Consider the following 24643-nt stretch of genomic DNA (forward strand, 5'->3'; position numbering starts at 1 on the left):
ATGGATTCATTCAACAGAATTTATCAAGTGTCTACTGTGTATTAGGTACTGTTCTAAACATTAAAGACAGAAATAAAGGGAGATTAAATTCCTATTGAAAATCAAAACTGAAAAAGAAAAGGAAAATGAAATTTGTTGTTCTATGTTTTTATTCTCAATATGATTTTCTGCTCTCTGTTGGGCTTATGAACCTTACAGTTTCTCTCCAAAGTCAAAATATCTGAATATCTTCAAATATCAGTCTCAGATATTAATATTTCCAATTATACATCTTTTTTTTTAAAGATTTTATTTATTTATTTCAGAGAGAGAGAATGAGAGAGAGGACATGAGAGGGGGGAGGGGCAGAGGCAGAAGCAGACTCCACGCCGAGCAGGGAGCCCGATGCAGGACTCAATCCCGGGACTCCAGGATCATGACCTGAGCCGAAGGCAGTCGCTCAACCAACTGAGCCACCCAGGCACCCATTTTATACATCTTTTATATTAGACTTACTGATGGCTTTTTAAAATCTCATGATCCATAACTGAATATGCTGTGTTTCTTCCTTGGGATTTCCTATCTCTGTGGTTGTACAATATTATTTGCCTAGTTTTATATCATGGCTTTAACCTCAAACAGGTCTTCATTTTTATACAAATTTAAACCTAAGATAATTATTTTCTTTGCACTTCTAAAGTATTGGAGACAAAATTACTAAGTCAATGTAGTTGTACTTGATTATACTCTCATTTTATTGTGGTTCATACTTTCAGCATTTTCCTGTTCTTGTTTTAGTTCACATTTTGTAATCTAAATTATGAAGAAGAATAATTAAAGCAAAAATAATTTTGAGAATAATTCTGTTAGGCAAAGTCCTAAACAATATGGGAGGGAGGCAGAGACAGAAACAGAGAGGGAGGGAGAGAGAGAGAGAATAATTTTCTAGTCTAAAGTTTCTTATACATTGTGATAAATGTTATAACCAAAGAAGTGTGAGAGTATTGTGGGGGCTCTGAAGAGAAGCAGTTAACACAGCCTGAAGGATACCTGGAATTACTTCCTTGTTACAATGATGCTTAACCTAACTCTAAAAGCAAGCAATTGTAAAATAGAGAGGAGATACAGAAGGCATTCCGGAAAGAGGAAGAAGCATGTTCAAAGGTTTAGCTATGACAGAGTACATGTCTCCACGAAAGTAGAAAAAATTTATTATAGCAAGAGCAAGGCAAGGAGGTGAACAAATTGAGAAACTGAGATTTAGTTGATAAATAAGATTCCAGTCTTGCAGAACACTGGATGTTTATGTTTAAGGGTGAATTATTCTGTATTGGTTTGAATACAGCTAAAGATTTTAAGCAACAGACTGATGTGACAGGTTAGATTTTCTTTTTAGCAAAAATACTGCATTGACAGCACATATGATAAAGTGAAGGGAATTTTGTCTGGATATAGTGAAATGAGTTTGGAAGCTATTGTAATAATTTTGATTATATTTGTTGAGAATCTGGTCTAAATCCTGATAATTCAGAAGGGTAATATTTAGGAAGTAACAGTAAATAAAAAAAAATGATGATAAATTGGAAGTAAATAGATATGAAGATTCTGGAGTGCTTCCCAAATTTCTGGTTTGAAGAGCCCCATAGATGTTGGCTTCCTTCACCCAGGTAGAGGTTGGATTAGGAGCAGCAAGTTTAAGGTCCAAGTGGCTGAGTGATCTGTAATATTTCCTTCAGCAGTCTTAGTGCCATTTCTATCTAATTTTCTCTTTAATTATAAGTTTCCAGCTCTGCTTGTATCCCTGTATTTCTATTTAAAAGTGTACATGATATTTCACATTGTTCTGGAAGTTCTGGTTAAAGAAATAAAATGTGAAATTGAAGCAGTTTTTTTTTTTTAATTTAAAAGGAAGAGACACATAAATCCAGGAAAGCTAGAGGAATTAAGAACACTTAGAATTAATAAGATATAGCAAGTAACTAACTAGATTTAAGATAAACACATAAAACTCATTAGAAGCAACAAGAAGTTTGAAGATATTATGAGGACACAATATCAGACTCTTCAAATGTGAAATGAAGAAGGGTATCCTAAAAAGCAATGTGAAGGAGCTGTAAGGCAAACTACCCAACTTCACTTAGAGATATCAAAGAAAACAGATAACTGCATTGGGTTGATACTTTGTTCTAATAGATTTTTTGGTTCTGTTGTACCAGATTTTTAACCTTGGCCTGGACTGTTAATTCTTTCCAAATGAACAACTGAAATTCTAATTAGAACTTCAACAATTATTTTTCAGAAACTGGGTAATAATTTGGAAAAAGTACAGGTGGAAACAACTATAACTTTTCCCAGAAAATGTAATAATGAAGTTGGCTCTTTGTACTAGCCATGAACACAGAAACATAAAGAGATGTAATCATTACATAATATTGTAGGTACACCTGAAAACAGATGTGATCAATGAAACAAAGTAAAAATTGTAGTATATATTAGAATACAAATTTTGATAAAGCAAACATCTCCATAAGAAACTGGAGAATGGAATTATTTTTAAGTGATACTGGGAAACTTGGCAGCTATATGGGAAAAAAATTCAATGGTCTCTCCTCCCACTTTGCACCAAAATATATCTCAAACAGATTAAAGATTTAAATGCATAAAATATAAGCAAAAATATATTGTACAAGGTTCACACATAGGTTCATTTAATTTCTGAATAGAAATAGCTTTCTAAGCATGAGTGCAATTTAGAATATCACAGTGAGATAATACAGACGTAACTGCATTATTTTCTTCAGAAAAAATTGACATTGAAAGCAAAAAAACAAAGTGATGGAATAAAACATTCAATATCATTAATATAAACATTATTTATGCCAATTGATAACAATAATATGCTTCAAAATTGGACTGTGTGAGTTTAAACCAAACTCTACCAGCCATGTAGATTTGGATCAGAGGTTAGACAAAACATTTCCAAGGCTAGTGGTCTATTTTTTTCACAAAGCCTCCCTGCTCCAGAGTTCTAAGTGACAGTTCTGTGTCACTTAGCAAGAAGAAGGAGAGGAGGAATTGAGGAATTACCCCTGTGTAGGGGCAGCACACTGACATCCCAAGGCAAGAGAAGATGAAAAGTGAGACAGAATTCTAGCATCTTCCTTCCTATTTTTATTCTCCCACCCTCAAACCTGGCTGTCCCACGGTTACTACGTAGAGGGATTCAAGGCATGACCCACATATTCCATTGTTGGAGAAAACTTTCTCCAAATTCTCCTTCCATCTTTCCCTCCATACTGCCTCTGGATTTGACCTTAAGGGACAGAACCAGAAACAGAATGAATTCTTGATCTTCTTCTATTTACGCATTTGCTTGGTAACAATTACCTAGAAATGTGGCTTTAATTACCATATGTATATGCTAGTGACTCCTGTTTCCAACTGCGCCTTAGATAGATATGCTTGGATTTCAGATAAGTCCTGCAAGCTTCACATGTCCAAATCTGGGCTCCCACTGTTTCCTCCCAGATATCCACTTCTGATGGTTTTCTCCATCTCAGTTACAGGCACTCCATTTCTGAGTTAACCAAAATTTTGAAGTCACATTTGACTCCTTTCTCACAAACTCCTTTGACTCTCAGCAAATTTAAATCAGAAAACAACCTATCAACCTCTGCTGCCATGACTCTATTCCTAGACTTTGTCAGCAACTATCACTTAGTAATTCAAGCAGCCTCCTCTTATAGCAATCCCCCTCTATTCAACACATCAGTTCAGTCTTTATAAAATGCAAATCAGACCTGACACTCCTCTACTGTTTTTACATTCTGGTGGCTTCACATTTAAAGGGGAATGACATTTCAAGACTGTACAATAACTCTACAAGATTGTATACAACCTGGCTGACTACTAACCCTTAAATACCATCTATAACTTTTGCCTTTCTCAGTCACTTCACCCCAGCCATAGAGCCCTGTTCGAGGTTTTGTGTATATGCCATATGTTATATAACTACATGGCTCATGCCTTTATTTCCTTCAAAACTCAGCTAAGGGGGACATTATCAGAGATCTGTCTAACTGTATCACTCTCTATCTTGCTCACACTACTTAGTTTTACTAGTCACGCTTATCACTACCTGGCATGCTGTATATTTATTCATTCATGTTTATTATCTTTCTCTTCCAATCAGAATAGAAGCTCCTTGAGGATTGTATCTTTAGTTCCTTTTTCCTTTTTTTTTTTTTTTTGATACCTATCCCCACCACCTTGGAGGGTACCCATACTTACAGAATGATCAATTAATACTCATAAGGGAATGTTGAATAAAAAAATCATTGTTGAAAAAATTAAAGGGGAAATATTAAAGTATTTTATTTGACACTGTTCATTTTGGAGTATGGGCATGTATTTTTACCTATTTAATTTTTTGTTGCCAACTATGTGGTCAATTCTGCAATCTCTCGTTGTTTATTTTAATCAGCATAATATGATTTTTCTTCTCGTCTTTTTCTTCAGTTTCAAAGTACTTTTTACTGTCCCAATCCACACACACAGACCAATGTCCTTTTCTTCTTTCTCCTGTTTCTAAAAGACAAAACCCAAATAAAGGTGTGTGGAAGCCATGAGAAATATAGTTAATATGATTGGTATCCTAGAGGGGATAAATCCATAATTAATGCTTTATCTAGATAAATTCTTGACTGTGTATGTACATGCGCAAAAGTATGTTTAAATTGTTTTTGTGAATGTATCTCTCACATGAACTCATAAGCTAATTGTATATAACAATTTAACTTTCTTCGTAAAAATAAGTCTATTTAATTGAAGTTATTCTTATTGAATATTATTTATCTGAAATCTGGTTATATAAAATAAATCATTAATATGAATATTTAAAAGATCCTAAATACAAATGTCTATATTCATATTTATAAACCCATATGTTTTTTTTAACTCAAACCGATAGAAGGGAAATATAGATACAATATGCTTAAATTTGTTTTACTATTGTGTTTATTCGGTGAACATTATTCAAAGATATTCATAAAAATATACGATGAAATATTTCTACTATGATATTAATTTAGTGAACACTTCTAATTCAACGGACTTCATAGAACAGTATACTATATAAAATTAGTTTTAAAATACATTCTATTTTTAAAATATATTTGGAGAACTCTCTGAGAGCAAAATTGTATCTGAGCTGAAGTATGATATAGAAGGGGAGAACCCATTCCCAGTTTGTCATGTTAATAGTTATTAGCTTTAAAATTGTATAAGAAGATAAAATGGCATTAAAAAAAAAGGAAATATCCAAAAATAAAAGGCAGTCATTTTCTGACTCTAACCATTACAAATTCTGTCAGTATAGAGTTCTATTTTAGGGGGGAAAGCTAGAGACAAATGCATGTGGTTTTCTTTGTTTTTTAATGTTTCAAGTTTTTATTTAAATTCCAGTTAGTTAACATATAGTGTAATATTAGTTTCAGGTGTAGAATTTACTGATTCGTAACTTACATACAACACCCAGTGCTCATCACAAGTACCCTCTTTAATACCCATCACCCTTTTAGCCCATCCTCCAGCCCACCTCCCTTCTGGTTACCCTCAGTTTGTTCTCTATAGTTGAGACTCTCTTATGGTCTGTCTCCTTCCCTCTATTTTTTTTTCTTTTCCCTGTGTTCATCTGTTTTGTTTCTTAAATTCCACATATGGGTGAAATCTTATGGTATTTATCTTTCTCTGACTGACTTATTTTGCTCAGCATATACACTCTAGCTCTATCCATGTCATTGCAAATGGCAAGATTTCTTTCTTTTTGAAGGCTGAGTAATATTTCAGTGTGTGTGTGTGTGTGTGTGTGTGTGTGTGTGTGTTTCACATCTTCTTTATCCATTCATCAGTCAATGGATGTTTGGGCTCTTTCCGTAATTTTGCTATTGTTGATAATGCTGCTATAAACATCATGGTGCATGTGCCCCTTCAAATCAGTATTTTTGTGTCCTTTGTGTAAATACCTAGTAGTGCAATTGCTGGGTCATAGGGTAGTTCCATTTTTTTGAGGAACCTCCATACTGTTCTCCAGAGTGGCTGCACCAGTTTGCATTCCCACCAACAGTGTAAGAAGGTTCCCCTTTCTCCACATCCTCATCAACATCTGTTGTTTCCTGTGTTGTTAATTTTAGCCACTCTGACAGGTGTGAGGTGGTTCAACTGCATGTTTTATATTAATGTCTCTCCAGAGTTGTGGTTTTTGCAAGGGCTTCCAGTCAAGAGCTCCTTTTCTTCTGTGGGACCCCAGATTTTCCATGGACCATAAGGGACACTTCCCAGAGCTACCAGAGAGTTCACACTCACCTTGTTAAAATATGTCCCTTTTACTCAGAGTATTAGGGGAGGTGAGAAAGTTTCCTAGAACATGCACCCCTTGATGACCCAGTCCTTTTACTCTCCTCTACTTCATTATACACAGATTAACCATTTCTGCTGTGCATATTGCTAAAACCTATTATATAATGTTCTTCCACTACAAAGAAAAGTCTGGCACTGCGTTCACTCATGCAACCCTAGCAAGAATGCTTGGTGTATAGAAGCCTCTTGTCAACTATTTGTTGAATGGCTTCTTAGCTTAGGAAAAAAGACTTTACTCTCAACAGTATCTATCCTTCTGTGATGGTTTTTATATTGCCTTTATGACTGTTTGACTTTAAATATTCTATTATGTATATTCAGGCTATAATTTTCTTGTCTTGTGACTAGACAGTCTTGTATCTTTGGTATCTTTAAATAAACAATGAGCACATTGACAAGTATGCTGTTATTCTCTGCCCCTTCTCTTTACCCACAATCCAAATTCAACCCCCTTGCTCTGCCTTCCCTTGCTCACTGGCTTCCTTGAGAGTTTAGCCATAGAAGGGACTGATTTTATTCCCTGGAATAATCCCCAGAATGAGGTCTCACTGTGAGTAGGCATTCCCATTTTTCACAGGGTGGAAATCAATTCCCATTTGGACTATAGGTAATATGGAACCCTATTACCCTTGGTACCACAGCATTCCATTTTGGTTCCTGTCCCACAACTCTATAAACAGTTCCTTTATTACATTTATTTCAAAATTCTTCCTAGGTATGTTTACATTTTTTTGCTGTGAAATTAATAAAACATGGTTTTCAGCCTTTGTTTTGCCTGGCTGTGTTTTTTTTTGTTTTTTGTTTTTTTTTTTTTGTCAAGGATGATAAATCTTGGAATCCTTCCCTGATGTCCTAAGCAAAAGTAATGTGAGATCTTGGAGTTTGTGAGTTTTATAGATATTGATTCACAATTAATATCAAAATTAAAAACATAGTAAAAAAGATAATTATATCTCTAAATGATTTTTTCCAAGTAAAGTTATAAAGTGTTCAATGTAATACAATACACCAGACTTGAGGTAATCTAAAACCTGACTGTTTATAAAATAAATTGAGAGGAAGAAAAATTACTGAGACTAATACAGGAAAATAAAAAGGTAAATGATGTGGAAAATATTCATCAGGCATTTTTTTGAGAACTCACATGCTTGACGATGGCATGAGTAAAGGGGAAACAAAGTAACACCTCTAAAATAAAAAAACAACATTGAATATGTACTAAAGTAATTGCATTGGACACTACGGATATGCATTAGTCATTTTAAGCTTTCTGAGAGATTATAAGCCTGTCTTAAACTATCAGACACTATATGAGTTTAACAAATGTTTACTACCCACTGGATTATGTAACTATAAATTATAATGGCCCCTTCCCTTAGAATGGTTGGAATAAACACTGTGATGGTTTTCCAACCAATAAAATAGCAGTATTTACAAATTTACGTATTGTACAGCAATCCACCATAATTAAAATCTCCACTTCATTGCATTTCATAATACACAGGTATTATTTTCTGTAATTAAATGAGTATGCTTGGAATAATATGCAGTACATAGTAACTAGCCCTCAATAAATATTGTACATTATTATTACCAATATTAACCGGGCAAAAGATGTGAGTAGTTCATTTGCTAAAATGTCTGCTTAAATACTTTAAGTAGAGAAATGAGAAAATTAGGGGATTTGTGAAAATTTTAATAGCCCACATCAATCATATTTAACAAGTTTGGCAGATTATATATTTATTTATGTACTTATTTATTATAAGTATGGGAATCTGTGAAATTGAGATAATCCATAGAAATAGGAATAATATACTCTGTTTTAAGAAACTCTATTCTAAATGTTTTTGTTTTGTTTATTTTGATTTGTTTCTGTGATTTTCAGAGGGGAGAGAGAGGGAAAGGGAAGTAGAGCGGAATTGAGGTATACCTTCTTTGGACTGTTTAACCATATCCTTTCTCATTTACATATAATCTTTAGTATTTTACATTTTCCTTGTATAGTACTTTACATATGGATGGTATTTGGAAAATATCAGTGATGCTCTTGAATGGTTCTTTGAAGATATTTACATCTCACTGAATAAATCTGAAGCTATTCAATTTCCATTTCCAAGAAAGTAGAAATAAGAGCTCTCTGTTTAGTGATAGAGGTACAATTAAAAATTTAGTCATTGACTCAAAAGCATTCATATATTGTTGTGCTTTCAATATGAAAAAAATTATGGGAAAGTTCGGAATTATACTGTAACCATTACTTGAGTATACATACACTGATCATTTAAATTCAACATTTTCTATGTTCTTTAGCTGCTATGTTTCAAAAAATTGTGACATGAAAAAAAATGAAGTCTAGCTCCAACAAAACTATTTATTTTAGTTAGTTCAGTGAGAAAGATAAATGAAATTATTAGACTCAAGCAGATAAAGTAAATGGCTGGCTAATTTACATTTTTTTTTCTTTTCAAACATTTGCTTTTTAGACCATTTTCCTAGTATCATTATCAACTCAGGAGACCCAAAGAAAAACATGCATTGGCAATAAATATATTGGGGATGTAATTATGGTTAAAACTGGAAGTATTTATTGTACAAGGAAAAACAATTTAGAATATTCATAGTTTGAATATATATTTGCATATATATATAATGATATTTGAGGTTTAATTTCTCTAGTCATAAAGAGGAGGATCTTTTTCAAGAATTTAAAATGATTTCTTGTCCTTTCCTTTGAGAGAATACATTTATTTTGTTCCAGTTATTCGCTCCAAGCAAGAAATATACACATTATTTTGTTAATGTTATTGACAGGCAAGCCAAAAATCTCTTAAAACTATTTGTTTTCTTAAAGTCAGGTTTATGGAAGAGTAATTTACATTAAAATTGAATCTTCTTAGGCGTGCAATTTTATGCATTGTTACAAACATATACAATAATGTAGCCAAAATAAAGATATCGAATGTTTCCCTCACCCACTGTTGTGACTGTCTTTCCTTTTCTTTGAATGTCATATGAGAAAAATTATACAATATACAGTCACATAGTATGTAGTATATCAATTCTTCTATAACAATGCTTGTGAGATTCATCTATATTGTTACAAGTATCAGTAGTTAATTCCTTATTACTAGTGATAAAGCATAATTGTATGAATGCACCAGATCTATTTATATATACATATAATATATGATATATATAAAATATATGTAAAACATAAAATATAAATAAATATTATATATATATATTTTATAAAAACTGACCACTTGTCCGTTTTTGGTGATTATGAATGAAGATGAAGACATAATGAAGACAAAAACTTGTGTACAAGTCTTTGCATGTACATACATTTTCATTTCTCTTAGGTAAATACTAGGAGTGTGATTGCTAAGTTAAATGATAATCATATATTGTGTAAGAAGTTGTTAACCTGTTTTTCAAAGTGGCTGTACTACACTGCATTCCATCAGCCAGTTATAAAAGTTCAAATTGCTCTTCATTCTCACTAATCTTGTAATTTCAGCTTTTTAAATGATAACCATTTTAATGAGTGTATTAGTTCTCAGTGGAATATTCCTATTAGTCATTTTCCTAAGTGGATAGTGATATCTCATTTTAATTTGAGCATCTTTTCATGTGCTTCTTTGTTTTCTGTATCTCTTCCTCCATGAAGTGTTCAAAGTTTTTACCCATTTTTTTTGTTGTTGTTGAGTCATCTGTTATCTTACTAATTTGGAAAATTCTTTCTCTTTTGTAGATACATTTCCTTTTTAAATATGTGCATTAGAAATATTTTCTCCTTGTCTATGGCTTGTCATTTCATTTTTTAATAATGTATTTTCATTAGCAGAACTTTTTAAAATATGGAGCCCAATTTATCTTTTTTTAAATGATCCATGCTTTTTCTCTCTTAACTAACAAATCTCCCACTAATCCACAAATTTTTCTCTCATGCATTTTTCTGGAAGTTTTAATATTTTTTTGCATTTTCATTCATGTCTATGATCCATTTTGAATTAATATTTATGTAGGGTTGAGATATTTTTCCTTATTTTTTTGTATTAAAATATTCAGTTCCACACCATTTGTCGAGATGATATTTTTTCTTCATTCGGTTACTTTGAATTCTTTGTTAAAAATCAATTGGTCATATAGCTGTAGATTTATTTCTAGACTTTCTATTTTCTTCCATTTGTATATTTATCAGATCAGCAGCACCTCATTATTACTGTAGATTGATAGTCTAAAATCAACTAGCATGAATCATCAATTAAGTTTTTTTTAAAAAAAGGTTATTCTAGTACTTTATATTTCCACATGAATTTTAGAACCATTCATTTCCACTGAGATTTTCACAAGAATTATACTGAATTTATATATTAATTGGGAAAAATGGCATCAAACCATGTTGAATCTTCCTATAAATGAATGTGGGCATATTTCTCTATCTACTTAGGTTATCTAAGTATATAAATATGATTTATATATTATTTGAAGTTTAAGGCATATTAAAAATGATGTACATTTTGTTATATTTATTCCTGTTTCAATTATTTTTATGATATTGCAAGTGATACTATAATTAAAAAAAATCAATTTCAATTGCTCATTGCTAAGGCACAGAAATACAGCTGATTTTTATACATTCATTTTCTATCCTGAGATCTTGATAAAGTCATTCATAAGGTCTTCTAGCATTTTGTAGATTTATAGAAATTTTCTACATAGACAATCATGTCCTCTGAAAACAAAGACAACTTTACCCTTTTCTTTACCTTTGGCATGTCTTTTATTTACTTTTCTCGCTTTATTGCACTAGCAGGAACTTCCAATTCAATGTTGAATAGAAATGGTGAGAGTGGACATCTATAATTTGTTTCTGATCTTACAGGGAAAGCACTGAATTATTCACCTTTAAAAATTATCACAATTATATTAGCTGTATCATTTTCATGGATGCCCTTTATCAGGTTGAATACTTGATTTTACCAGTTTGCTGAGACTTTTTAAAATTATAAATAGATGTTTAATTTTTTCAAGTGTGAAGTTTAGACTGAGGTTTATTTTTTTCCTATGGTTGTTCAATTGTCCCAGCATCATTTATTGAAAAGGCTATTGTTTACTTGGAGTTCATTCTTCTTTTTCAAATTTGTTTTATCTATCCTGGGTCCTGTACCTTTCCATGTCCATTTTATAATTACCTTGTGTGTGTCTACAAAAAAAATTTCCTGGCATTTCAATAAGAATTGCATTAAAACTGTAGATTATTTGGGGGAGAATTAATATCTTTACTATGATAAGTCAATTCAGGGACATGGCATGTCTTTTCATTTACTTATGTCTTTGATTTTTTATTGCATTTTTAAATTTTCCTGATACAGACCCTATAAATGATTTACTAGATTTATACCTAAGTATTTAATTTTATTCAAAAAAATTATCAATTGTATTTTTTTCAATTTCCACATGTTCATTGTTATTATTTAGACATTGAATTTTTTTTTTTTAATTCATCTTGTATCCAACGACCAGGCTGAATGCACTTATTAGCTCTAGAGGTTTATTTTGTAGCTTGGGATTTTCTACATAAATAATCATATCATTTTAAGTAAGGACAATTTTTTTCTTTCCAAGATATATTCCTTTTAATTTATTTTTCATGCCTTATGGACTCAACCAAACCTCTAGCACAATGTTGAATAAGAGTCACGTACTGTGTTCCTGATCTTAACAAAAAACATTCAGTAATTCAATATTAAGTATGATGTTACAGGTTTTTGTACATGTTCTTTATCCAGTTGAGAATGTTCCCTCTCTTCCTAATTTGCTGAGAGGTTTTTTTTTTTACATTTTTAAAAATTTTATTTTATTATGTTATGTTAATCACCATACATTACATCATGAGTGTTTGATGTAGTGTTCCATGATTCATTGTTTGCGTATAACACCCAGTGCTCCATTTAATACGTGCCCTCTTTAATACCCATCACCAGGCTAACCCACCCCCCACCCCCCTCCCATCTAGAACCCTCAGTTTGTTTCTCAGAGTCCATAGTCTCTCATGGTGCTGAGAGTTTTTATCATCAATGGATATTGGATTTTACGAAATGCTTTTTCTGTGTCTATTGATTTGATCATTAAATTTTCTTTTATAGCTTGTTGATATGGTGGATTATATTAATTGATTTTCAAAGATTGAGCCAGCCTTATATAATTTGAATAAATCTCACTAGGTCATGGTGTGTAATTCATTTTATACCTTGGTGAATTCAATTTGCTAATATTTACCGAAGGTTTTTGTATCTATGAGAGATATTGGTCTGAAGTTTTTTGTTTGTTTTTGTTTTTTAGTTTTATTTATTTCCTGTTTTTTGTACTGACCTTGTCTGGTTTTATCAATAGCGTAAAACTAACCTTGTTAAATGGGTTGAGAAGTGTTCCCTCCTCTTCTATTTTCTAGGAAAATAATGGGTAAAATCATTGTTAATTCTTTATATGTTTAGTAGAATTCTCTATTAATATCTGGATGTGGAGGGTTTTTGCTAGTTTTTAATTACAAATTCAATTTTGAAATGGCTATAGTACTGTTAAACTTTTCTATTTCATCTTCATTAAATTTTGGTAGCTAGACACACACATTATATCTGAAATATAAAGAGATTTTCCTGAAGCTTGTGTTTAGATAAAAATAACACTATTCTACAGCATCCAATTTTTATAAGAAAAATGTCTAAAAGATAGATCAGGGAAATAGGGGATATGTGGGAAGCGAAAGTCAGGGTAGAGATGGGGATAAGCAAGAGGGCGGTGTCAGTAAAGGGAGGGGTTAGAAAGAGAAGAAAATTTAGTGTAGCGACTTCTCTCATTTGCTTTGTAAAGACTTCATAACATCTGACTTCTGAATAATTGGACTGCATAATACAATGCTTAGCTTCTTAATGCTCTTGTTAAAACCACATAAGATTGTGTGTTCTGCAGTTCAGTGACTTTTAAATACCTAACCAAGAACACAAACACATCTGTGTTGAAAAAAAGCACAGCCTGGTCAGTATGGATATCTGTACACTCCACACACACAGTACTCATGACTTGCGTGGCATGGAAGATTAGTGCCTTTAACGTCATCCCAGAAGTAGTTAAATTTTGTTGCTAAAATAATTTTCTAACTTATAATGGGCTGTAGAACATAATAGAGATTTTATGAGTTTTTCTCGTTTGACTATTTTTAAAGATGCTGGTTTTTCTTGGGACTATGAAACACATTTCTATCCAGACACAAATGAAGACATAAAATTAGCGGTTTTTGAAAGGGTTCTATTAAATAATTGTTCAACACGTTATTTGATTTTATGTCAAAGTATGGGAATGGGAGAGTTATTGTTGAAATAAATTTAAGAAATTCTGTGTTAAAACTTTACAAAAAAATCTAGAAAAGGGGCATATGGTTACAAAACAACAATTCAAAGTCTTTTTGACTGGGGTAACTTCCCCTATCCCCAAAGGCAGTTTTGGTGGCTAATATTTATTAGGACACACTTTGAGAAATGTTGTAATAAGATATTACCCAATTTGATTAGCATCTGTTCATTATCTATAATTTGAAATGTGCTTATGGATTCAGAGATAAATCCATTGTGGTTCCTGCTTCTAACACCTTATCTATAGAACATGTACAGTATAATCATATGAATGTTGTGATAAATGCCATAAGAAGTACTAAAAGAGGGCATGTGCCCAAACAGCTTATATTCATGTATTTTCTTGATAAATAACATCAGTGTACACCTACTGTTCATCAGTCATTTTGCTCAGCACCAGGAATTTAATAACCTACCTTCAAAGGAAATGTAAATAGTAGTGAGGATGGAAAACTTTCTACTATACAAAATAATAAATGATGTGATAAGACTATGCAAAGATTCTCTGTGAGGACAGAGGAGATTTGGTATTTATCTCATCCTTGTAACTTTAAGACTGGCTTCACTGAGAATGATTAAGTAAGCAAATGAAGGTAAAAAATAGAGAGAGACATTTTAGCTGTAAAGAGAAATTCATGGAAAGGTCTTGAGTTAAGATGAAAGAATACATTTTAGGAAATTTTTACAGGTCAAAGTAGGACAATTGATCTCACAAAATCTTGGAGAACGGAGGAAGCCAGAGAAAGAATGGGGTCAGAAAAAGTAAAAGAGGGAAAAGGGGAGACAGGGAGAGAGAGGGCAAGAGAGAGAAAGAAGTAAAATTAGGAGAGTGCAGGAGAACTATGTTGGGAGAGTGAGGTTTTTGATGATTTGAATAATTATGGGTTTGAGGTTGGATTGTGCCTGAGGGTACCAAAAATGAGGAAAGACAGGTTATTAGGTGTGAATGATTTTAGGGCATTGGAAAGATAAAAAAAAAAATAGATGTTAAAGCCACAAAGAGGACACCTGTTGTTGCAAGTGTTAACTTTAAGAGACTTGAGAACAAGAGGTCAATGGATGACAGCAATAAGGATCTGAAAAGGGAGTTATAAACCAAAGACCTAGGCTTAAAATAGATTTTGACACTTCTAAAAACTGGTAAAGACCTGTGATTCTCTCAGGTTTCTTACACTTAACTGATTTTTTTGTACTGATTACAATCATATTCTCTAAGGCACTATCTACAGTAGAAAATGTTCCATGTGATTTTAAATATTAGTTTACTAAAAGAAGTAAGTAAATATCAGTTTATGATTTAGTTACTTAGTTCTGCAGGAAATTATATAAATAAAAAATTTCGTAAAGGTTAATATTGGCAAGTTACACTGTATTACTGTATTTCTACATTGAATATGCAATGAAATTTGGTGTCATTATTAATTTAATATGTCCATTCCAATTTATTAATTACTCAAAAGACAGGTTTTTTTTTTTTTCTTTCAAAAGACAGGTTTTGAATTCTTCTTGGATACAAATAACAATAGTAGGTTATAAATTTATGACATTTATCATTATCATAATTTTCTTTGATTTAATTCTCCTAAAATCCAGTTTAGCAATTTAAAACATAATCATGAGTGTGGCTGTTTTGAGTGTAAAATGGAAAAGACATTAGAATAAGTGAAACCTCATTTCTAGACATTATCATATTACTCTTTAATGTTTTTGTACATCATTTGCCACCATCTGAAATTATCTTATTGATTTATCTATGTTACCTTCTTTATTTTCACTTTGCAAGATTGTGGATCTTGTCTGTCTTATTTACTACTATATTTCCAACCCTTAGTATCAGGATTAACAATGAGTTATATTTAAGAAATATCTCCTTTCATATTTAATAAATTATCTAAATTAATTTAATGGAATCTTTCTAGGCAGCATTTATTCTCAATCCTCCATTTCTAAGATGTCCTGATAGCATGTGAAATATGGTGCAGAAATATGTACAGGCATTTTCCAGATTGCTCTATAAGACATAGACAAAACCATATTGTGTAAATTATCTTTAATAATATTCAATACTAGTGGACTATCATTTGGAAGGAGAGATACTGTGGTGCACTTGCTTTATGGTTCAGTGTCTTGGCTTACCTATAGTTCTGCTTCATAAGCTGAAACACTGAGGCTGTCAGGAATATCTTCTTATTTGCACCCCTGTTAAATTGCCCTTATTTGCTCCATCCCATGTGTATTGTGCCTCTAGCTACGGCAACTCTAATATCTTCAGTTCCACCTTTCTCAATTCCTGAAGGTGAATTCAGTTGCAAACTATAGTTCTATAGTAGCTATTACTTGTCTTTTCTACCCTCTATTGCTGAAATTATCTTTGATGTCCCTGGGAAAGATGGGAAGTTTATCCTTTTTATTGCCTGTTTCATCTTCTCTCCTCTCTTACTTTTGTTGATGTCTTTGTTGTTTCTCATTTATTGGATCTTCTAAGGGCCTCTCTCCAAATTCTGTACTTTAATGCATTACAACCATCCATGTATTATAGTCTCATTATACTTAGAAATGTGTGCAGACTGTAAAAAATAATTTAAACTTTCCCTAATGGATATTTATGGGCATCAAATCAAGGAAGTGAGGAGAACCAAACTGTAAATCAAACCCTGGCATAAAACATGCTAGTCTATTGAAAATATAATTGTACCAAATCTAAATACTTTCTCATTGAATTGCTTTTTAAACCAAACCAACCAACAAGCAAAGGTAAACATAACTTGGATAGTTTTGAAAGTAAAGAAGTAAAAATTTAAAACTTGAGTCTTAACATTATAAAGTTATATACATATCTTTATTTGCTAAATTCAGATATGAAAAAGGAGCCAGTTACATCAATAAATAGGGTCACCGCTATGAAAAGAGAAAATAGGGCATTAATAGGGAAAAGTTAGAGAAGATGCATTCCAAAGTGGAAAGAGGGATGAGAAATGTATGTGATAGAACCCATCTTGTTCATGTTAGAATCATGAACGTAATATTGTGAAGACCATTCTATACACCTATGCATATACATCTGCCCACAATGATACAGTAAAGGTGAAATTCATATTTCTATGGCATGGCAGATAGTCATCCACAGAAAGTGATAGCTAGTTCCAAAATATCGTGGGAAAGTAGGTTTTGGGGGAAATCAGGGAACGTGTTGTATAAAAGGTCCTTGGATCACCACGTCTGCATCTCGACAGTAATTAATGTGTACAACATATATTCCAATCTCCTCCTATGGGTCCCCTAGAGTGACTGCCTGCAAAGCATTGAGAGAAGAGTTGTAATCATACCCCCCAACACACACACACACACCCCAGCTATTTTGATGTATGATGAAGAAAAGCAAAAGTTTTGAATAATAGTAAAGATACATCATATACTGGTTATTAGGAAACCTTAGTGAATAACTCTTCTTCAGTATGTAGTAGTCTAGCTTTTCAGAATATTTTACCTTGGCTTTATTGCACACACCTAGGATTTAAATGAGTGGTTATATGGGTGTAATATTCCTTTATTGAATGAAATTAGAGAAACTGCTTCCCTGGAAATCTTCAAAAGATATAGAACAAGAGAGTTACTTCATTTGTTGACCATGACCAGTATCTGGGGCATAGTTTCAAAGTTTTACTCTAACTACCTTGCTTTAAGGAGATTATGAAATGGTACCTTTGTGACTAAATATATGGAGAATAAATATACATCCAAAATACAATCTGTTTTCTGTCTGTTAATTGGGGCAGACCTCTAGTGTGTTATAGAAGTATATATTATAATGAAAGCTAATCACAAAAATTTATAGTATTGGAAATCACATTAAAAGAGTGCTTGCCCTATGAAAAGAAATTAGGAAATTTGCCATAGAATATGCAATGTGGAAAATATATTAAGTGGAAAGAGTATATCAATTGCTTTGAAGTCTATTTTCTAACTATACCATATCAATATATTCTTGAGGAGCATAAGGACCAGCACCATTAGCTCAGCCTCCATTATGTTTATTATTATCTAGGCAATAAATTTGGGTGAATCAAAAATTATATCCAGTTCACAGTTTATTTTATTAATATATGCAAACTGATTGGAAAGCACGTTTGGAGTTGCACCATTCTATGATTGACTTTCCCATGCATAAAATAACTAATGTATTCATATTTAAAAATTAAAAATGAAATGTCATGAATATTGTATACAGGTAGACATTTTTCAGGGTCCCAATTCAGTGAAAACATTTACTGCTGAAAAGTTAAAAAAAATTTTTTTTGTTGTCTTTTATAATTCAGGTTATCTGGAATGAATATACCACCACCAATTATCAGCAACAAAAACTGGCTCAGACTGCATTTTGTTACAGACAACAATCACCGATATCGTGGATTTAGTGCTCCATATCAAGGTATGTTTAATGAATTCCTTTGTATCTTTTGATATGTGAAATGATTTTGGTATATACAGCTGGATTTTGCGATAGAAGCAAAATATCTTTTGCATTAATAAATGGTAATTTGAATAAGCAAAAATGGTCATTCCCTTGCTGAGGCAATATTGTGATAATAACTAAATTACAATAGAAAAGTTAGTTGGTTTTTATAGCACAGTGCTCAAAATAAAGAATATTATGACCTCTAAAAGATAATATATAACAGATGTCATGCTTTACTTTAATAAAGTGCTTCAGCAAATAGACATGCTTCCTAAAGCTGTACCACAAAACACTGAAGAAAACCTGCAGTTGTAAATAGGCTCTCCATCAATTGAAATCCATTTTCATATACAGTGTGTTTGCTATTGCTACTTTAATTAACCTTGTTAGGATTATTATCCAATGTTTTTATTAACAGGCATAATTTTGAATAAGTGGGATATAGTATTTGATGTATTAATTTGAAAAAAACTCTTTATTCAGAACAAGATTATTATGAAGATGCAGTGTTAATGAAAATGTAGCTTCTACAATGTTTATTAATATTATGTGGGTGTACTTTATCCTCAGACTACTTATGTAAATAATTCATTTCATTTCATTCTCAGTAGTGTATCAGCTCCTGTGAGGGGAATTGTGAGCACTGCCATAGTTACATTTTTCCATTTATCTGTTTTTCTTTTTTCATTTCATGTTTTCCTTTATAGTAGTCTTAAGTCTTAGGCACTTTGCAAATTTAATATGGTGACTTTAGGTAGCTTATAGTTAATACCTAAAATGTTATTAGGCCACATACTGTTTTCTGGAATACAAATTTCAACAATTAATTCATATTTTGAAGACCAGTAACCTATCTATAGGCGTCCTATCAGTAAGATTTCTGACAATAGTAGTAACAGATTAATGTGATTGGTATTTTGACATTTATAATAGTGTATTGGGTATTACTGTAATAAAAATCCCTAAAATAATAACTTAAAAGTAAAGATTTTAGACAAAACCCACTGTAGAAAAATCTATAATTTCTATTGCTAATGTAGTTAATTTGAATGGAAGCAGGAATGCAAATATGCTCTTAAATCTATGCATTTCTCATAACTGAATACATTACTCATCATAAAATACTGTATTTTAAAATTGAAAATTAAATATGCATAGAAAATTACTTTTATATATTTTATTAAAAATAGCTGTCCAGAGCATAGTAACTTTAATCTTACCAGTTTAGCCATTGTCACCTTTAAATTTTGAAATAATATTTTGTTGAATTTCCAATTTCAATATCTAAAATTTTTGTGTCCTTCAGGAATCAGAGGACTTCTTCTATTGAAAAAAAAATTGTTGTGGAGCTTCTTTATCTCTCTGGGTTGACCCCTTCCTTTTGGGGCTTTCCAGCCATATGATTTTTTGGCTCTAATTCCTCTGCAATGAGTTAAAACAGATGGCATGGCAGGAATTCAAAAGACTCTCATCTTTGACTCATGTGGTGATCTTTTCTACTAGATTCATGAAATCTTTCAGTCAGATGGCTTTTCCTCATCTGAATAGAAATAAAGTATTTTATGTTTAAATGTATAACCTGGAGGAAAAAACATGATCTATCTCAAAAATAAAATGATACTTCATTTGCTTTATGTAGTATGGTTTCATGAAACTGGTATCCCTAGATAGGGTTGTTTTGCATTATAAGGTAATAGGGCAAAGCTGCCAGTAGATTTGTGTATTTAATTATTATTTTCAATATTCTACTTGCTGATCTTAAATTGGCTTTTATAAGTACTTTCAGGTTCAATTTGATTTTCTGGCATTGCCTATCTGGTTTCAGGAGTGAAAAAGAGCCTAACAGTGAATTCACTGCAGTAAAATAGAAAGGAAGTGTTTTATGGGGTATGCATTTTTTCAATTTTCTTCAGGAAAAGGAGTTCAAAAGAGGGTAATTTTTGGTGTAATCTGTATCTACATAATGTAGAGGAAATAAAGTGGCCTAAGAAAATGGAAGCTATGACTTTATAATATGATCAAGGAAAAGTTTTATTATATAAAAATCCACCTTTACATGTAGCCTTTTAAAACTGTCCTGATTACGGCCTGGTTTTTCTAACTGCATTATGTCCAAATAACATTTTACCTAGACAACATAAATTCATTTGGAGAAGTAATTCTTGAAACTATAAACAAAATTGGGCTAAAAAAGAGAAAACCCTCTAAGAAGCAAACTTAAATAGCTGTAAAATTCATAATTCTGACAACCTGAAAGACATGCCCTAGCATGAAATGCTAATCATCCTGTTTTACATTGTACTAGGCTACCATTTAATATCACTGGTATCTAGCTTAAAGCCAATGAAAGAGAACAAAAATTACTGTACAGAAGTCATAACCAGGTTTCCATATAATACAGTTTCTTAATAACTCAAATACTTATTGAGTACCCAGTGATTATTACCGTTACCTTTTATTTTGAATTAATTTAATGTTTTAATGAAGCTCTAGGTTTCCAAAGACTGATTATTTTCTCCATAGCATTTCTGTTTAACCTGTGTTCTTTATAAAAAACCTTGAAAATTAATTGCAAGCTTACTAAAGGTTCCTGAATGGCATTAGCTGTATGTCCCATCATGGATGGCGTAGGCACATAGACACACTAACACGCCTTCCTCAATAGAGTGTAAATTGTGTTAGAAACTAGCTTCCTTATTGGTTCAGATATAATTTAAATAGGGTTAAGTAGAGGTAGTGGATAACACGCTAACAAATGTAATTCTATTTTAACTAAAAAACACTCAGAAAAGTCTTGATTTAAATAAATTGCCTTTGGTATACAAATTGCTTCCCCCTTCCCAGATCCCACACTGAATATGTCCACTTCTATCTAAAATAAAACTGACTCTTTTTTCCCCCTGGGTTTATTTATGTTGGAAATCCCTTCTTTGAAAACCCTATTATTATCTCTACTATGTTTCAAACTTTTTTTCTCTTTAATTTTCAACTCTCCCCCCAAGAAATTTATTTCAATATCATTTTACTATATTAGTCTTTGTTTTTAAAATTCTTCCTGCATTCAAGTCTCATTAAACCTCTTCTAATGAGAACTTGAATTGTGCTACGTCACACGTAAGTGGTGTAATTTTTCTTATCTGTGGTGTTTGGAAGTCCTCATATTTATTTTTTGAAACCTCCATAGCATCGTCATTTGATTTTTATTATAAACCTAAAATCTATTTTCCATTTCTATAAATATCTGATCATGTGTTCTTAATTTCTAAATTGGAAAGAGATTTTCAGATGACAATTGTCCAATATCTAAAACCTTAACCCTAAATGGTGTTTATTTAAAAGTATTATGTTTTTACCCATCAGTCACCATTATTCAACTATGAAATATTATTACAACATTTTTCATTTTTTCTTAATGTACTAAGATGCTATAGCTATAGATAATCACAAAATTGTCTTTGGTATGTAAGTTTAGGAAGTGCAGCATATAATTAATTCCAATTACCCAAATATATGAATTTCTATATTATAGATTATGTTTTCTAAATTCTTACAGATTTTATCACATTTTGACTTTCCCTTTTTTTCCATAACCCTTGTTTATGTGATTCTTCTTATGTAGGTTAATATTTTCTAGACACTTATTTTCAATTTAACAAAGATACATCAATAGTAAATACAGCGTATTTTAAAGTTAGGAAGGAAAATACTTTATTACATAGTTTCTCAAAGAGGTTGTCATCCTTTTTGGGATCAGCTGTGTGTCTTTCTGGTGAGAAAAACATATTTAATGAATGGAACTTTCAAATTGTATTGAAAATGCACTGCCATAAACCTCAGTTATACAGAGGCCTGTGACATTTTAGATGCACATAATTTAAGTGAAAACAACTTTGGAGGAGTATCCATTTCTTAGATTTGGGAATGTTTTGACATAAATGTGAGTGCAGAGTTACCGAACAAAGATAAATAAGATTATCAGGGGCCCAGGGTAATCTATAAGGGAAAGACTAAGAATTGGAGTTTGTGAGGTTACTAATTGCTATCTGAGTTGTTTGAGCCTTGGTTTCTCCATCAGTGGAAAAAAAAAAGGCACAGTTGGTAGACACATAATTATTGTGCAATTAAAAATGTATTAGGATTTCTATGAGTAAAAGTCAGACATTCAGTGAATAAAGATGCTTCAGTGGAAAGAAATAATCAACCATGGGAAATGGGTGAGAAATATACTTTCTAACCATGAGATAGAAATAGTTTAAAAATTGTGATCAAACATAAATCTGAATCCTGGAACCACATGTAAAAATGAAAAATCCTACATTTTATAAGTACATTCCCACTTCTCCAGGGAAAAAAGGGCTTTTCCTTAGATCACAATTTTAAAATGAAATTTTAAAAAATAAACTCAGTTATGCTATAAAAACTCATAACAATTTTTAAAATAATATTCAAATTTGAAAATAAAGCACAACATCAAAGCAATCTGTGTAATGCTGTATTTTTTTCTAATTTTGCTTAGGCATCAGTTTTTCTTTGTGTACCTTGGTATATCCATTTATAATAAAGCACAAGGAATCCCATCCCAGCATTCTAATCACAAAACTCCTCCTTTAATTTGATAGCTATCAATGTGAGTCATTGGGATTCAAGGTTGGAGGTGGGACTGTGACATAGTAAGAGAAGATCAAAACTTTTGGTTCAGATAATTTAGGTGTACATCGTTTAATAAGAATGTTGAACATGGACAATTAGGCTATTTTCCTGGTGAAGACAATAGACAGGGCTTTGCTAATACAATTCAAGAGATATAGTCTCTCTATGTATATTTCATATTATTGTAGATATTATTTATTTTTTAGTGAGTACATACTGTGGGAAAATTCATAAACTGTACTTGAATTGTTATCTCAAAATAATCCCCTTTTCATACAATAGACAAAATGCATTATTTTAAGGTTAGGAAGTCAGCTAGTTATTTTCATTTACTGAGTTTTGAGAGAATAAGATGTTGAGTTCCATTGGTGTATAGTGTTTGAGAATAACTTCTAATTTTCTACCTTATTTCCTTTTGATTTTATTATTAACATCACTTTTTTTTTTTTCCTTCAAGTCTCATTCAGGGCTAAATCATTCCTTTCATCTTGAAATTCTCTTTTTTCCTTTTATTCTGAGGTTAAAAAAAAGAAACTTCTTTTACTTCTTGCTTAATGAACTTGTCTGGTTTATGGAGTTCATTGTTGTAATTAGTACAATGTCTACACAACCCGCAGAGATAATGAAGATATTTAATAGTCAAAATGGTCTAAGTAACTATTGGTCTGTCTAAAAGAACCATTAAAAACTCCCTATAGCATTTCCTCTGTGATGTAAATTTATGTTTATAGTTCATGCCAATATAACATTTAAGGCCTTTTACCATATTAGTTGATAATGATAGAATTAAATTCTTCCATAGCTAACTATATTTACTTTTTCATTCCCATCCTTAAAACTTATATGCCAATCTTCCTATGTATCCCTCAGACCAAAATTCTATTCAGAACTTGTGGATGTGTTTGACAGTAAACTGGCTAATTATTATTTCATTTCAGATTTCTCTGAAGTAGACAGTTCACTGTGAAACACAACTAGTAACCTGAGTGAAGCATTGTATGTCAGAAACACAATGTTAGTGATTCATTTTTGCTTAACATTAGTCCAACAATAATTTCTAGTAAAATACTTTATCTTGCTAAACATTTTAACATTTATGAATTAAAATTAAGCCATATGACCGACTGCATTTAGAGTTGAACCAAAGTTTTAATATATGAAATGAGAATTTAGATATAGAGTAGAATATTAGGAATAATATTTCATTTATCTCACCTCGCTGTTTTATAGTCCTTTTATTCTGGTTGTGAGTTAACTATATGCATTAACACAGAGACTACCCAGAGTTATTGATGGCTGTCATCTAGGACAAAAAAGTATTTTGGAAACATTACACTCAGATTCTGATTAAGAGGATCACTTAAAACCAGGTGACAATGGATTTTTTTTCTTTTACATTTATTTATTTATTTATTTATTTATTTATTTATTTATTTATTTATTTATTTATTTATTTATTTATATTATTAGGTTATGTTAATCACCATACATTACATCATTAGTTTTTGATGTGGTGTTCCATGATTCATTGTTTGCGTATAACACCCAGTGCTCCATGCATTACATGCCCTCTTTAATACCCATCACCAGGCTAACCCATCCCCCCCAACCCCCTACCCTCTAGAACCCTCGGTTTGTTTCTCAGAGTTCATAGTCTCTCATGGTTCCTCTTCCCCCACCCATAGATGGCGGAGGAGGGGGCCTCTGTCAGCCGCTACCGGCA

At 31.8% G+C, this 24643-nt stretch overlaps 1 protein-coding gene across 3 annotated transcripts in view; it reads left to right on the plus strand.

Annotated features, from left to right (window-relative positions):
* The window catches only part of CSMD3 (CUB and Sushi multiple domains 3), a 1202189-nt gene that overhangs the window by 417384 nt on the left and 760162 nt on the right, over window positions 1-24643 (plus strand). For all 3 annotated transcript variants that reach the window (XM_045896021.3, XM_045896023.3, XM_045896024.3), the window contains exon 6: window positions 18131-18243. In XM_045896021.3, the coding sequence (XP_045751977.1) occupies window positions 18131-18243 (113 nt within the window). The remainder of the gene's footprint in view (window positions 1-18130; window positions 18244-24643) is intronic.

Source organism: Mirounga angustirostris, unplaced genomic scaffold, assembly GCF_029215605.1.
Source record: "Mirounga angustirostris isolate CCGP_5_RB_7025 unplaced genomic scaffold, mMirAng1.0.hap1 SCAF_4, whole genome shotgun sequence".
NCBI classification, from domain to species: Eukaryota; Metazoa; Chordata; class Mammalia; order Carnivora; family Phocidae; genus Mirounga; species Mirounga angustirostris.